We start from the raw sequence: 15,860 nt of genomic DNA on the forward strand, positions 1-15,860 counted from the left end.
AGCAGCTGCAGCCTATAATCATATATTTTATTTCAAACTCTGGGTTGCGGCCTACGTCCTACGTTAATGGGAATGAGAGCAAAGTAAACAAGAAAATAATGGGGAAAAACATCAGCCCAAAACACATGGTTAGATTCTCATTTGCCTGTCAAATTCAGGTAAATCACCAGACTTTTCCTTGAGATTACAGAGCAGACAACAGAAGATAAATCATTCTAAGGTCAATTTTATGCACTTTCTCTATTTTCTCTCCCAAACTGGTCTACATCTAACACAAAACTGCCACTTTTCTAATCCTAAAATGAAATACAAATTTCTAACCCTGTCACAAAATGTCAAGAAAAGTGTCATTGGGAGACCTTAAAAAATCTGTCATGCAGAACCCCACAAATCACACAGCCAGCTTATTGACAGCTGCACAAACTGGGGCACCTATATCCAAGGTAGAAGACAAAATAGCAAGAGCTGAAGGAAAATAGAACAAAGCAGGCAAGATGAAATGGAGACAGAAGCAAAACTGAACTGCGCAGTGTTACCACTTCACTATTAACACATCTCTCTCTCCTCTGTTAATTAACTTCACAGCATCCCTGTGAAACAAGAAGGAAGTTGTAGCAACTGTAATATTGCATTCATGTCATGAGGGTGACGACCCAGAGGTACAACTGAGCAGAAGACGGAGTCGGAGACAAAGATAGAAACTCACTCCAGATTTCCTGTGTCCTAGGTCAGTGCCCTTACTATACACTTATTCTTCCTCTCACTTAGCTTTCGGCATTTTTATTCTTCCTCTCACTTTTGGCATTTAACTTGGCAATCTGATGTTCACAAAGAACAAACTAGAAGACTATGGGTAAGTGGCCTGCTGCTGATCCATGGTGCACACTAAACTCTTTTCACTATTTGATGAGAAAAATGAAGAAGAAAGACAGAAGAGATGTCAGAAGTTGAGTGTGGTCTTCAGGTTTAAATGGCCGAAAACACTTCCAAGAGATCGCATGAGTCTGGAAGGACGTAATAGCTTTCTTTTCTAGTTTTTTTCCATTCAGGAGCTACCAACTCAAGGAGGCTGAAGTGAAAAAAATTGCACAACTTTGTCACTAGCAGCCAGACAAGATAAGTTTTACGTGAAAAATATTGTAATTTTGGGGTCTTTTTTTAAAGGCGAGGCAAAGACAAAGATTTTATTAAAAGCCAGGGATGATCTGCAGATCTACTGAGAGGCAGAGATGCAGTGGATATATGTCACCTACCTCAATTTTCAAAAGCTGCTGACCAGACAGGTAGCACAAATGACTGCCATCCTCCAATGCACAGATGCAGGATTCTATTAGCTTAATGATGCTAAAACCCTATTAATACCTTGGCAAATTTGATACCAAAACTGGCATTATCTTCTGCTTCCACAAGCAATAAGACATTCCTCTCAACTTGGAGTTCACTTTAGTCCATTCCAAGCAAAGCAGAAAATCTTCTCCGCTGGATCTCTGTACTATGTTCTGTTTTAATAAACGGGAAGGCCATGAGGGCATGATACACAGGGGTCAGTAAAAGTCATAGGTTTGGTGAGTCTATCAGGAGATCCAGTCTGGTATGCAAGCAGCTGGTTAAATGATAGTTATGGGCATTTTTTACACTGGAAACATATCAAAGATGTTATTCAATGCATTGCACAGAAATCAATCGCCCCCAAAAGGTACTTACTCAGAAGAAAATCAGGAGACTTTGTCTTTCAAGGGTCTCTGAACTCTTGAACTTTATCATGAACATCATGGACCCCACCATGAGACTAGAAGGGCCCTTCTGACCCTTCATCATATGATTCTATTCATTGAATGTTCTCCTGGGGAGAACAGGTGCATCGTTTTTGAAGGATAACAACAGATATCTTTCTTTGAAGAAACCTGACGCTCCACCTTTGCATCAAAATAGGTAAAAAATTAGGTGTGTATCAGCTAATTTGGCATATGGTCACCCGTAAACTTGGCACTGCAGGAGAAAAGATGCATCAGAGCTTAGTGATTTAGAAACCACCTACACCCTGATCAAGGTCACTGTAGAATTCAGAATAGCCTGGAAATGTCCTAAAGGTTTCAAAGCTGTCATTGCCACCCATGATCATGCTCATTAGCTTTGCACTGGTTGCATCCTCACTGTGACACTCCTTCGCTCACTATATAAAAGATTTCTGAAAGACTGGGGTGGTCAGAAACCTTTGACAATGTTGGACTGCTGGTCCACCTATAATCAAGACTGCCCCAAGCAGAGTACTTCCTTGAAGAAATCATCTACCTCTGAAAAAGACAGAAGACAGGAGAGAACAGGAGGAAGCTGTTGTATTTGAAATATTTTGTTCAACAGCTAGAAGAGTTGCTCAATCAACTGATAAATCTGCAAATTAAGAAACAGTCAAATTGTTTGCAGAGCTAGCTATGATTGAACATACCAAATAGGAGGCAGTAAATAACTGGATTCAGTTGGTATCACAATCCCACTACGCAGAGGAATAACCTGAGAAATAAACTGGACTACAATGGGTTGGATTCCCAGAAGCAGGATCAGTAGTTACTGAAATTTCAGTTTTTCTTGTTTGCATGGTTGGGGCAAGAAGGTCCTCAATTAAAGATACATTTTTCAGATCCTTTGAAACATGAAGAACAGAACAGCTCTGCTCTGAAAACTTCCTTGTCTCGAAGTATAAGCTCCAGCACAGCTCAGGACCAGACAAACAGCTTGCCAAGTGCTAGAGGGGAAGTGTTCACGGAAGTAGAAAATAACCCAGTCATGTTTCATGACATTGATTAATTTATGTCTTTACATCTATAAATAGCACACAGAAAATAGTTCTGGTCTTGTGGATGATTTCCCACATAGTATGTTGATATTTTACCTTGCAAGAAAAATCTGTTAATTCCTTTTGCTCTGCTTCTGGGAAGTTCCTGATGCTTCAGGCCTCCACACAACCCTCAAAAAATTCAGTAGCTCTCAGAAGAGCACATTAGGGCAGAGGAGTACTGTGTCAGGGTATTCCAAACTCCAGTGCCGATCTGCTCTTAAGCATTTGCTGCTACTGATACTCCACATTTGCCCCTTAGAATCTCTTCCAGCACCTCACTGAAATATGGAGAAAGCTTTTCCTCAAGTTTAACCACATTATCTAGTCCATGATTTCTCACCTCCTTGCACAGCCCATTCCTTTCAGTCTCTCTCTGCGGGTTAAATTTGCAAAATCACCCATCATTCTTCTCATTGCTCTCTGCACTGAACAACATCTCTCCACATCTCTCTTTAAATATCATGGCCAAACTGGAGACAGAATCCTGCCTTAAGTCTTACCACCGTCTTCTTAAAACTTGCAGTGATATGCCTCTGCTGACTGCCAAACATACCTGAGGCTGCTCAGTCAAGTCTTTGCCAAAATTATACATCGTTTTGGTCCAACAGACGTATTTGTTCATAAACTGATGCTGCTCCCTAGGTCTTTTTTCACCTCAGAGTGTCTCACAAAGGTCATGATCATTCTTGCCATTTTACTCAAACACTGAGGTACAAGAAGGTGAAAAGCAAAGGCCATGATCCCTTGTGGAGCCAATGAGATACAGCCAGAAATACAAATTGAGTCTCCACAGACCCAAACCCACTCACAACATCAAATGCATCAGATTCTCTTGAAATAACAACCACTAATGGTCCACACAACATTTCCCAAGGAAAATAAACATTTATCATGAAAAACCCTAATTTTTCTCATCCTACTATTTGCATGTAGTCGGCAAATCTTTTGGAGCCAAGTCGTAAGCCTGGGTGTCCTGCAGCCTATCCCAGTCCCCACGTCTCTGACCCTGCTGGCTCTGAGACACGAATCACCATCTTTCTGTCAAAGCCAGAGACAATAGGCCTTGCGGACTTTGAGAGACATAAAATCTCTAGGTAGTGCTTAACAACAAGGGTGAGAGACCCAAAAGGGGAAATTAAGGATGTCCAGCGTTGTACTTGGACAAGTAAAGAACAATATGAAACACAATGCTGCACCTTCAGAAAGCCCATGAACAAGCCACCTGCACCTTCTCAGTCATCAACAAGGAAGCTCAGCCAGGCAGCACCTTTGATTAGTGAAAAAGGGAAAATCTGGCTGCTTAACCAGATAGATGTGAAAACGTGCAGCAAGGAGAGGGGCAGGGAACACTGAAGATGCCTTTGATAGACCCAGGATATGTGTAACGCTTCGGCTCTCTCTAATTCATCAGACTATGAGATTCACTTCAGGGTGGATGCTCCAGACTGCTAGGAAAGCTTTTCTATTTTCCACCTAACAGGCAGCTAATCCATATCTATCCACTGCAATATCACTCCCAGGAGCCTCCTGCATTCAAACAACAGTTATCAATGACAGAATCAAGGTAACCTGTTCCCTCCTCCTCCCCCTCCCCCAGCTATTCTATCAGAAGAAGCACAAAGTTGGCAATTCTTAGTCCTGTGCTTCCTTTCCGCACTGCCAGTGGGTCTTGGCAGAGAAACCTTCCCAAGAAACAAGTGCTGGAGACTTTGCAAACTTGGGATTGCCAGTAGATGTCATTATACACCAGCAATGTACCTGCCAGCCAGGGGCCAATGCTGAAAAGAAACAAATGTTTTCTAAGTTTAGGTAAGGAAAAACCACCCAAGTAACTAGTATTCTTGCACTGCTGAGAATTAAGCTGTCACGATGCACAATTAGTATGCGATCTGGCTTCGAGTCGTTTATTACAATCTGCAGCTGTTATTCTGGGTCACAGAAAACCACAGAATTTATCTAAAACCCTCTAATTATTGTTAAGAAAAAGAACTCCATCAAACCACAATTATTTAGCTGTGCAGAATGTACTTTAACTACAGTTAAGAGGACTCAAAAATACTGAACGTGCAGACTGAAACTGCTCACATACATGAGTATCCAGAACATACTCATAGTGAGGTAGATACTAAGATTAGTACACCTCACCTTTTAATCAGAAGATTCAGAAAAGAAATCACAGATATGAACAGCTCCAGTGAGCTGCATGACAGCCTTATAAAGTAGATGAGGTGTTATTATACAGATATTTAAGTGCTGGGCTGAGAGGTTAAGTGCTGAACGACCTTAACCAGATGAAGTCAGTAGCTAAGAATGGTTCCCGAGAGAGATGATTCCCAGCACAAAAAAATAATAAGGAAAAAAAAACCTGCAGATATTGCACTTTCACTTTTCATTATTAGGTCAGTTTGAGCTATGCTCACATTATTTTTTTTATTCTGCAATAAACTAAAGAAGATCTGAGTGCTAAGAATCAAACCTTGAGGAGGCAATGTTTCTGCAGCCACTGTCTCCAAGGGGTACCAATTACTGGGCAGCTGGGGTTTTGTGTTGATTTCAAACTTCAAACTCAGTAGTACCTCTAAATTTGCAGATGTTTTCCCATCTTGTTGCTGTCAAGATGCGCTGGCTGAAAGAGTGCTGCCCACTGACCTGGTTGCACAAATGCTCCTGCTGCTTCCTAAGGCTCTCAGAGTTGTCCTTCAGCTCATCAGCCCTGGGTAAACTAGGTGACATTTAAGAGTTTTGGGACTTGGTGACAGTGTCTGAACACCACAGCAGCCCAAACAAGGCCTGTAACCTCACCGGAGCATTCTCCCTGCACCTGGCTCAAGGTTTCAGCAGTGAAAAGGGTACACACATAGTCTCTTGGAGAAATAATTAGTTTTATTTGGAAGTTGCAGAAAGAAGGACTAATTCTTAGTTTGTGCAAGCTCAGGCTCCACATCGTGGAAGTCCTCAGAGAGCACGTCCTGCTTCTAGGAGTTCAGATGGTTGCTCCCTCTCCTTTGCACTGATGCTGTTTTTAAGCAGAGGCTCTCACCTTTGGTCCTTACTTCAATTACACTGCTAACCCAGACCCCAACTTGCAGAATCACCTTCCTGGCTTGGACTCAGACATGCTTCATATGGCAGACCAGTCTGATGATCTGGACTCTCAGCTGAACCTGGCTGTCATCACTGACCCATCCTGCTCCCTTACTGGGGTGCTATGGGATAAGCCCTGGCTGGTAGATCCCTGCCCTGCCAGTCATGGCATTGCTCCTAGCTCCATCTCCTTCAGGGTACAGCTGGTCCTTGCTTTCCCTCCCTGACTCTCAGGGACCTGCCTCTCAAACATTATTACAGCTCTCTGTCTCTAAAATACCACTTCCAGCCTAAGCCTTACCCGCAGCCAAGTCACACACGCAGCCATTCTGGTCCCAAAATGCATCCCTTAAAAATCCTCAAGCAAAAGCTCTCCTTTGTCACCAAACCAGCGTGCGATATCAGACTCCAGCTATGTCCGCGGCACCTTCTGCAGGCAGAACTGCACTTATTTTCTTGTGCCCCAAGCCATGGGATGCCAGCTGGCCCTGAGCCAGAGGCACTACGCTCACACTAATTTGGTAAGTCCTGCTGACAGCACGGCACTGGGGTAAAAACGTTACGTGGCTTTCGAGTCAGACCTTTCTTAGACTCATCCACCTCGGGGCAAAGACAGAGAGCACAGGGCTCTGTGTGGATAGACTGTATCTAACAGGATAGATTTCCACAGCTTTTCCAGAAGCCCTAAAAATGGCAATAACTCCAATTTGGAAGACAAGTGAATGAAGGGGAAGCAAAGTCTTTGTTTGAAGGATCTAGTAGGCAAGATATACAAAGCCTGGAGGGAAAGAGAATCTCCAGCTTCATTTTACAGGAACAAAGGCTAGCTGCTTTGCCCAAGGTCAGCAAATCTGTTGGAGCCAAGTTTTAAGCCTGGGTGTCCTGCAGCCTATCCCAGAGCCTTAACTATCTGCCTGCTTTTCTCTTCTGTGCATGGTCTTGCAGTCACTGCATCTCTAATAAGCCAAGACACTTCAGAGGTTTTATTCTTGTTAGAAATCTTACAAAAATCCTTCTGCATTTTTATCAGAGCAAGTCTTTACCATGAAAAAAAACGTTGTTAGGAGAATATAGACTTAATTTACTAAAGTTGTTCCTCAAATTCATTGCTGTGTATATGATTATTAGCCTGAAGGGAAACAGATAAAGCACAAAGGGAAAGCTCCTGGAAACACATTAGTGAGGGAAGTCCCACTGTAATCCATAATGAAACCTTCATCCACCACCTCTGCAGGAGAAGGTGAGTGCTCCTGGTTAGTTTTCTCTTTCTTGTGGAAAATCACAGCAGTGATCACTTGACTCAACTGTTTCATGACACATCTCTTGTGTTTCCTACTCATCTTCTTCGACAGCGATAGTCAGTGTTGGCCCAAGCCCTGAATGGACTATGGAAACTTCTGTCCCCTCCTGCACAAAGAGGATGTTAGGGATATTCAAGATGTAGAAAAGTCTTGGAACAGCTACGAGCAGTAAGGCCAAAGGTCTAGCTAGCCCTGATTCCATCTGCAGCAGTGGCTTTATGGGAGATTTCTCCAGTTTACCGTCCTTCTATCACCGATCACAGTTTGCAGAGACTTGCTAATGTCCTGAAGCAGAGACAATGTCTTTGTAGTGACCAGATGCCTACAAGTGTCTCTGTATTTAACTCATATGCACTTTTTTAAACACAAGAAATTTTAACCTCCAGAGCAGAGTGCAAAGAGGAGCTCCAATACCTACTGTATGAAAAGCAACTTCATTTTGTTCATTTTAAACTTGCCATCAGCTAGTTTCATTTGCTTCCCCTTAGCTTTTGCTACAGAAGAAACAGTGAAAAATTATTTCCTGCTGATATCTCAATATCACTCAAAGTCTGACAGATTTTTATGATATACTCTCCAAAGTCATTGCTTCTTCCAAGCACCTTTCCACCTGCAGAGCCTTCTCACTACCGTTGGCCTTTAAGACACTAGAAAGGTGGCTCAGCACCACTGAATTATACTCTGTACCTTGCAAGAAAAGGGCATAAGCTTTTGAAAGCCTCTAAGTTAAACTTTGTACGGAGGCATTAGAAGGATAATCAGGCTCGTGATGTGGATGGCTGTGCCCCAGGAATGCAGACCTCATACTGTACGGAACCTCCCTTGTCAAACAGGACTTTGATCAAGAGTCACTGAAAGCCTGTCTTGCTCGAATCATCCTTAAAAACACTCTACGGCTGCTCCTCCTGCCCTCCCTCCTCTCGTGCACCTACTCCTCTTGGATTAACAGAAGTTTGAAGATTTGTGTTATAAACCTTGCAAGACCAGGCCATCTGAATAACCTACAGAATAAAGCCAAAACATTGCCTTTCATGGTGCTCGTGTTTCAGAATTGGATATTTGCCCATTAATAATAATCAGTACAATAACATAAGTGTGTGCAAAACAAGTGAATGAACACACAGTAAAGGGGCACAGATTTATGAGCAGAAATATGACAGACTACATCTAATGCCACTGGGATTAAACACTCCAAGGGCTGAAAGATGACAGTCAACAGTGGAAATTTAAGATCCAATACAGAGCGGTGGCAGTTGAATCACATTTAACCAGGAAATCCACTTGAGAGAGCAGTTTACATGAGCACCTGCAGATGCATTATGTTATTTTCTTTTTTTAATATCTATCCACAATTATTTGGTCTGCACATGCACATTTCTGCACAGGAGTTAGCAGGGCTCATTGGAGTGGAGTTCCCCAGGGCTCAATTTTAGGGCCAGTGCTCTTTAGTGTTTTTATAAGTGATCTGGACGTGGGAATCAAATGTACATTTGCTGACGATGCCACACTAGGAGTAGCTCTGGACTCCCTCGAGGGTGGAGAGACCTTACAGAGAAATCTCGATAGTCTAGAGAGCTGAGCAATCATCAACCACATGAAATTTAACAAAAGCAAGTGCCAGATTCTCCACCTGGGACAGGGTAGTTCTGGTTATACACACAAACTAGGGGATGAGAGGCTGGAGAGCAGCCCCACAGAAAGAGATCTGGGGATTTGGGTTGATGGCAAGCTGACTGTGAGTCAACAGTGTGCTCCGGCAGCCAAAAGGGCCAACTGTGTCCTGGGGTGCATCAAGCACAGCATAGCTATCTGGTCAAGGGAGGTGACTGTCCCACTTTACACCGCACTGGTGCAGCCCCACCTCAAGTACTGTGCGGAGTTTTGGGTGCCTCAATATAAGAGGGACATCAAACTATTAAGAGTCTGTTCAGAGGAGAGTGACCCAAGATGGTGGAAGGCCTTAAGGGCAAGGCTTACGAGGAGTAGCTGAGGTCACCTAGTTTGTTCAGCTTGGAGAAGAGAAGGCTGAGGGGTGAAGTCATCACAGTCTACAACTTCCTCAAGGTTGGCAGCAGAGGGGAGCAGAGGGGGAGGTGCTGGTGACGAGCAATAGGACATGAGGAAATGGAAATAAACTGTGTCAGGGGAAGTTCGGATTTGACATTAGGAAAAGTTTCTTCAGTGAGAGTGTGGTCGGTCACTGGAACAGCTCCCCAGGGAAGTGGCTATGGCACCAAGCCTGTTAGAGTTCTAGGAGTGCCTGGACGATGCTCTTAGTCATATGGTTTTGTTTTAGATAGTCCTGTAAGGAGCAGAGAGTTGGACTCAACAAGCCTTATGGATCCATTCCAACTTCAGATATTCTAGGATTCTATATCCTGAGGCTCCCTTTTTAATCAGTCAGCATTGTACAGCTGATATATCTGTGCTTTCCATCAGCAGCAGCACTGAAACTCAGCCGTTGGGCAGACGCGGGGCACAAACACACTAGGTACCAAACACACTTCCTCCACAGACAAGGACAAGCTGCCTTGGCTGGCACGAGTACCAAATAAACAGAACAAGCTGGCCATAAACTCAGGGGTGTCCATGCCTATACATTCATTTGGGCCAGTCAACGTTGTTTGGCTATCCCACTCAAAGAAGTTCTGCACATACTGTGGGGTCTTTTTATTTTTTCCCCTCCAATCCAGACTTGCAGACCTATTTTTCTAGGCATGACAACAATATAGATGGAGTGATGTTTTCCAACACTTTTCTACAGAGATCAAAACATAAGGAAACAGGAACTTGCTTCAGCTGCAGCACAACTCATATTGTAAACATCATGCTTCCCATCAGACTGCTGACTCTCACCACCTACCAAATGCGACCTGGTTTCCAAAGGCTGAATCCTGAGTCTCAAAGGCTAAATAGCGGTTGTCAGTGGGTGGACTGCAGGAAGATGGATGCAGAAATATGTGCTTTATAGCCCCCATGTCTCTAGCCCAGCTCAATAATATTTCCTGCCATGAGCAACCCTCATTTAGATTGTAATTTCACATGATGCATTACCACTATATACAATCAATATATCACCATCATAGAAAGAACAAATGAGAAGATGTAATGGCCATAAATGCCGTGTTTTCGCCAGTGCAGCATTCTTCCTTTCAGACCACAATCCAATATTATTTAAAATTCCCTAAGCAATCGGGTAGCCACAGACCCCCTGGAATACAGCTCCACAGATTCTTAATCCCATTTTCAGTATGAACCATGATTTCTTCCTTAATACATCTATCTGTCTCCTAGACTCTCCTGTCAATCTTTTCCATTGCTCCCCACAATCTGAAATTTCATTTTGGTGATAAGGAAAACACCTACAAGCAGGTGTGATACGGAGCTACAGAGAGAAAGAGCTACTTCTCCTCTGCAGTCTCGGTTGGCAGTCTCATTTTGTTGGGGGGAATGGGAAGTGCCAGAATTGCCTGGAAAACAACATCTTTTTAAATGCAAATTAGTCCAGTCATGCTACTTGTTTCCTATTGTTGATCACCACTGAATGTATTTTCCAAGATAGATATCTAGCAATTTTCAACAGTTATTCTGTAGCCTCAATTTTAACCTCCAAGTCTTAATACTCTGTCCTGCCTAATATTTGCAGTAAGGAAATACTCTGGCTTTTGTCCTTCAGGTTATTAATGAAAATACCCAACAGAAAGAAACAGTGTGGCAGTCTCCTCGTGACCCAAATTTAATCCTGTTGAAAATTCAATAAACTCAAAGTTATACTTTCCCTTTGTTTTTCATCCTTCCAGCCAGTTGTTTTACTGCATTATCCTCCACAAACTCACTGCTGCTTACACAATGCAAAGATTATGATTTAAATTTGATAGCATTTTACATGGCCAATGCACAAAGGAAACTCAGAGAACATGAAGAGGAAAAGCAATGAACACTCAAAAGCTTTTCTGCAGAAGGAGGCATAACACAATACAAAAGTTCCCTACAAAGATCCAACTGTTATCACATCCTGCACTCCAAAAGCAACCTCACAGCTACAGAAGGCAAGAGTAAGCAATTCTCATTTAGTTAGTCCAATGAAGGGCCAGTTCTTACCTTTTCTCCTTTTTCTCCTCTGCCATAGGCTCTGCCCTAGAAAGGAAAGAAGAGGAGAAAAGGTACATTTGGTAGCAAGAATGTCAAATGACACTATAAATATATATTTTGTGTTTTGTTTTATATATCTGAGATATATCTATCCATCCACTTATATCACATCTACACATATATAGACATACAAGTCACAGGACAGCTACTAGAGGGAAAGTAATTTTCTGTGGGTATAATTCCCTGATAATAATTCAGTGAAATATTAAAATAGAAAACGTATCCCCAATTCTCCAATGCAGCCAGGAAAACATCTTATTTTCTATTCAGGGCAGAGTCTGATATTACATTTCCAAAATCAAAGATGCCAATGATCCTTATTAGAATGAATTTTACATAGGGTTAAAGATTTTCTTGCCTAAAAACTCAGACTGGCATTTGCATTAATTGTAACTGGGGAAAGCTGTATCTTGGTCATCTGAATGTAAAAGAGTTGAGATTTACATCTTCTTTGTGTTCAGTTGCCTTATACTGTCCCCATCGGATGTGCAGCTGTGCTAAAATCAAGTACTCCCAAGCCACATAGTTTAATTAGAAGGCCAACACTAAGTCAGTTATCAGTCGAATTCAGGGATGAACCCATCCATCTCCCTCCTTCAAGAAATGCCAGAAAGATCAGCTTCCTCCTGGGAGTAACGCCCAGCAGAGGGAACATACTTAACAGGGCGCATTGCCACTGTGAGTAAATTCTCACCATAAAGGAGGAAATAACTACTTCTATTTCCTCCTCCTCATGTAAAATCATTCTGGTGTTTCTTACTTACTGACTCTCCTTTTTCTCCTCTGAGTCCAGGAAGCCCTTGGCTGCCACTTTCTCCCTTGGAAAAGAAAAGGTGTTAATATCACGGAGTTAATTCATTCCTTTCCTGACAGGCACAGAAATAACATGAGATTTCCTCTTACACCTGCCTGTTGGACTCGTTTGTGAAGCACACTACTCCAGTGTTTGTATTTTGTGGTCAACTTTCTGTTGCTTTGATTTTTTGGGAAGCAGGGCAACAAGGGTTTGACTGAGATTGTGGACACTTCTGGTCCCACCAGTCTCTACTGCCAAGATTTCAGCTCTTGCCATAAGGACTGGGTGTACCTTCTTGCATTTATACTGACTTGAACATCCAAGCTCTCAGATTGATTTTCTATTCTATTTTTCATATTAAAATACTGCTAGAAGCCTTCAGGGTGCACTGGCAAGGCAGAGAGCTCTCTCTTGTGAGGCACTTCAAATGTCTTTATTTTCTATTAAACCAGAAAGGACTTGGAAAGGTGGTTTGCGTAAGTCCTAGATGGTGCACACCTAAAATATGGAAAAAATAAACCTGTAAATATTGTCAAGATTTTAAGGCTATTTAAAAAAAAAAAATCAAATCCCATCGTTTTCATTCCCATTAAATTTTCTTCTCACGAAATAACTCCTCCCTTCCCTCTCAGAAGTGTGCAACACACAGAGTCACGCTCCCTGCTTGCTCCAATGGAAGAGAGGGAAGGGAACACAGAAAACAGACAACTGAAAACATACACATTATGACAGGTAGAGAAATTAAACCTGGAGTTTCTTCACTTGTCTCCTAAAAACCACAGGGAGAAAGGGATAAAGACTCAAAGATGATGCATAATTTCATAAATATTAATCAGATACAAATCTAAAAACAGTGCCAAAAACAGCAAGTGCAGAAAAAATACCCGCATTTTCACATACTGCTCTGCAGTCACAAAGCTGGAAGAAGGACTAGCTGAGGATATATCCATTACTAAGACTAGTATAAGGCTACGTGCAGTGTTGCCACCAGTTCATTCAATTCCTCTAGCACCAGGAGCTGCTGTTGAGCAGAGGGCTCTGCCCACACACCTCCATCCAGCTCCTGCCTGATTCTCACCTAAATGTACATACCAGAAACATGCTGTGCTGAGCTCCCCGTCCATCACTATCAAATACAATGTCTTCCCCTATTTGTACCTCTCATCTTCTTTTGCATATAGGGAGTTTAAGAGCTTCAGACTTCAGTGTAGATATGGCATCAAGCAGAAAGTCTCAGACCTGGAGGAGTAAGTCCAATGACCCCTGTACTCCCCAGATCTCCCCACGTAGGATTTAATTCTGTAGCTCTATCCAACTTGTCCTGACCTATGCCCCCAAAAACGTCCTTAGCTGCATCAGACACTGAAACATTCATCAGTATCATGCTTTCTTTTCCCCAGATGAAGACAGGCTTTTGAAAGCATAGAAAATATGAAAGTATCTTTCTTTAACCTTTATCATTTTTTCGCCAAAAGAAAGAGACCTCACAGAGCAAGCAGCATATATGCAAAAACAATGACACAGTCAATTCAAGTCAGCTGCGGCAAAATTCGTAGAGGTTTTTATGCAACCATCTTGTTTAAGTACATCAAAACTCCTTTCTTATTTGGAGGAAAAAATACATCTCACTAGAGCATGTCTAATACACTGGACTTCACAAACTTCCCAAAGACAGGTAAGCAATGTCGTTTCTGTGATGTGGACAGAAACAAATCTCATATGGAAAAGTGATTTTCTCTAAACCCAGACCGATAGCGGTGCTGGAAGAGAGCAGAAGCTTGTTGACCATCAGCCCAGTGACCCAACCAGCCAGCCTGGCTGCCTGCAAACAACGCAGCGTGCGGAGCGAGCATGGAAAGAAAATAAATTAGTCTGGGCTGTTGTTAGCACCTAAAATTTATCAATAGGACTCAGCTTCAGGCACGTTAGCCAATTCTTCCAAAGCTATTTCCTGCCTCACTCTTCCCCAATACCATCCTTTACTATGTCTCCTTCCAAAACACGCACGCTGTGTCTCCATGTGTTACCCTCATTCTGGCAGCATGGATGATTGAGGCAGAGGTGTTCATCTCTGATGGATTTTTTCACTTTTTCAATAACTGCAAGCGCTCCTGTTTTGCCCTGCCTTTGGAGACTTAAATTAGAAAGGACCAGAAACTCATCATCTTCCCACAGTGGGTATATGCTTCGAATATTTCCACTGGTCAGATGATATCATAAGAAACACCTGCCCAAACCTCCTCCCCTAAAAGAAGGAATATGCTATAGGAGCTCAGGATAGCAGAGCCTGAACATCAGCCTCTCCATCTTCAGACAGACAACAGCCATGTTCACTTTACTTAACAGACCCTCAAACTGACCTTTCTTAAAAGAAAACTGAAAGAACCATGCAGCCATTAATCCTTCTTTGGCTAAAGAGTGAAAAAGCCACCAGCTACTACTGGTCTAGGGAAAACAAAACAAAACTAACCCCAAAACCTGTCTTAGCTTGGAAAAGGAGCTTCACAGTCCTCCTGCCTTTGTCAACCTCTCCAAAGAACCCTGTTTTGGGGCAAAGGAGGGTGTTTTGTTTTTTTTAACACTGACCGCTCTCCCTATTAGTATCCCCTGGTGGGACCCATTTCTCAGGTGACTCGCACCAGCTGTGTGTTGTGTTTGAGATGCAGCTTAACCAGCTGCTTTCCTGGGTTTTTACGTGGCCATGTAGTCTCTCACAGGCTATTTCTCCCTATCAGCCTGCAAAATATTTTTGGATAATGTTCAAGCAGCTGCAGCCTTCCTGAATACCCCTTGGGCCCCAGTTATTTAAGGGTAGATTTCATCTTGCAATTAGTCCCAAATAAGAGATGCTTAGTAGTGATGATGTCTACAGAGGAAATGATGAATTTTGATTCAGAGCCCTGACATCACCCTGTTTCCACCATTTTCTGATGTCTTTCCTTATTCATTTGTTTACTCCCATCTCTCTGTTCAGTCAATTAACGCTTAGTCTTTTCCTATGCTGTAATTGCTTGCTAGCCTGTTTTAATAAAACTTAAGAGTATAATAGAGATATTATGATTTATTTTTTTTAGTGTTTCTTGAAGCCCCAGCTCTTGAATTCAAGTAACAAATGGAAAAATTTGGTATTTGTTACCTTAAAAAAGCTTTATGGCGCTCCTCATTAAACAACAGAGCTTTAAAAACACATCTCTTGCACCTTAAAAATGAGGAACCAAGCGGAATGATCCTAAAACATACAATGGGCACTTACAACCCCATAATGCAGAAGCCACTCCTATTTCTGTGAGGCTTTAGTCTTTCCTTAATAAAGTACCAGGTGGTAATACTGAGGAGTTGCAAATAGCATTGGCTTTCTTCTCCATGGCCAGCATTGTAGCCTGGGTAGCTCAGCAATGTTGCAGAGAGAGAGGAGGGGGAGAGCAACATTAATTCCTGCACATAGAGCAGGGACTGTGACAAGCTGATTCTTGGCAATAGCAATGCAAGAACTGCTGTCAAGGGTGGCATATGTCATTTAATCACAACATCTTTCCAAGTCAGGAGCAAAATCTACTACTTGCCTTATTTAGCAGATAGAGAAGCTAAGTCATTTGTCTCAAATCATGACATTTGTACCAAATTGTTGTCAGAGCCTGGATCTAAATGACATCTCATCTCTGGCTCCCTGAGATTGTGACAGTCCTGCCTC

The 15,860-nt window shown here is 42.4% G+C and overlaps 1 protein-coding gene across 1 annotated transcript in view; it reads right to left on the reverse strand.

Moving 5' to 3' along the window:
* The window catches only part of COL22A1 (collagen type XXII alpha 1 chain), a 215,783-nt gene that overhangs the window by 113,581 nt on the left and 86,342 nt on the right, over positions 1–15,860 (reverse strand). The window contains exons 10-11 of the mRNA XM_086609339.1: positions 12,138–12,191; positions 11,323–11,358 (exon numbers count right to left, since the gene is read on the reverse strand). Coding sequence (XP_086465465.1) covers positions 11,323–11,358; positions 12,138–12,191 — 90 coding nt within the window. The remainder of the gene's footprint in view (positions 1–11,322; positions 11,359–12,137; positions 12,192–15,860) is intronic.

This window comes from Tauraco erythrolophus, chromosome 3, assembly GCF_009769465.1.
Source record: "Tauraco erythrolophus isolate bTauEry1 chromosome 3, bTauEry1.pri, whole genome shotgun sequence".
NCBI lineage: Eukaryota > Metazoa > Chordata > Aves > Musophagiformes > Musophagidae > Tauraco > Tauraco erythrolophus.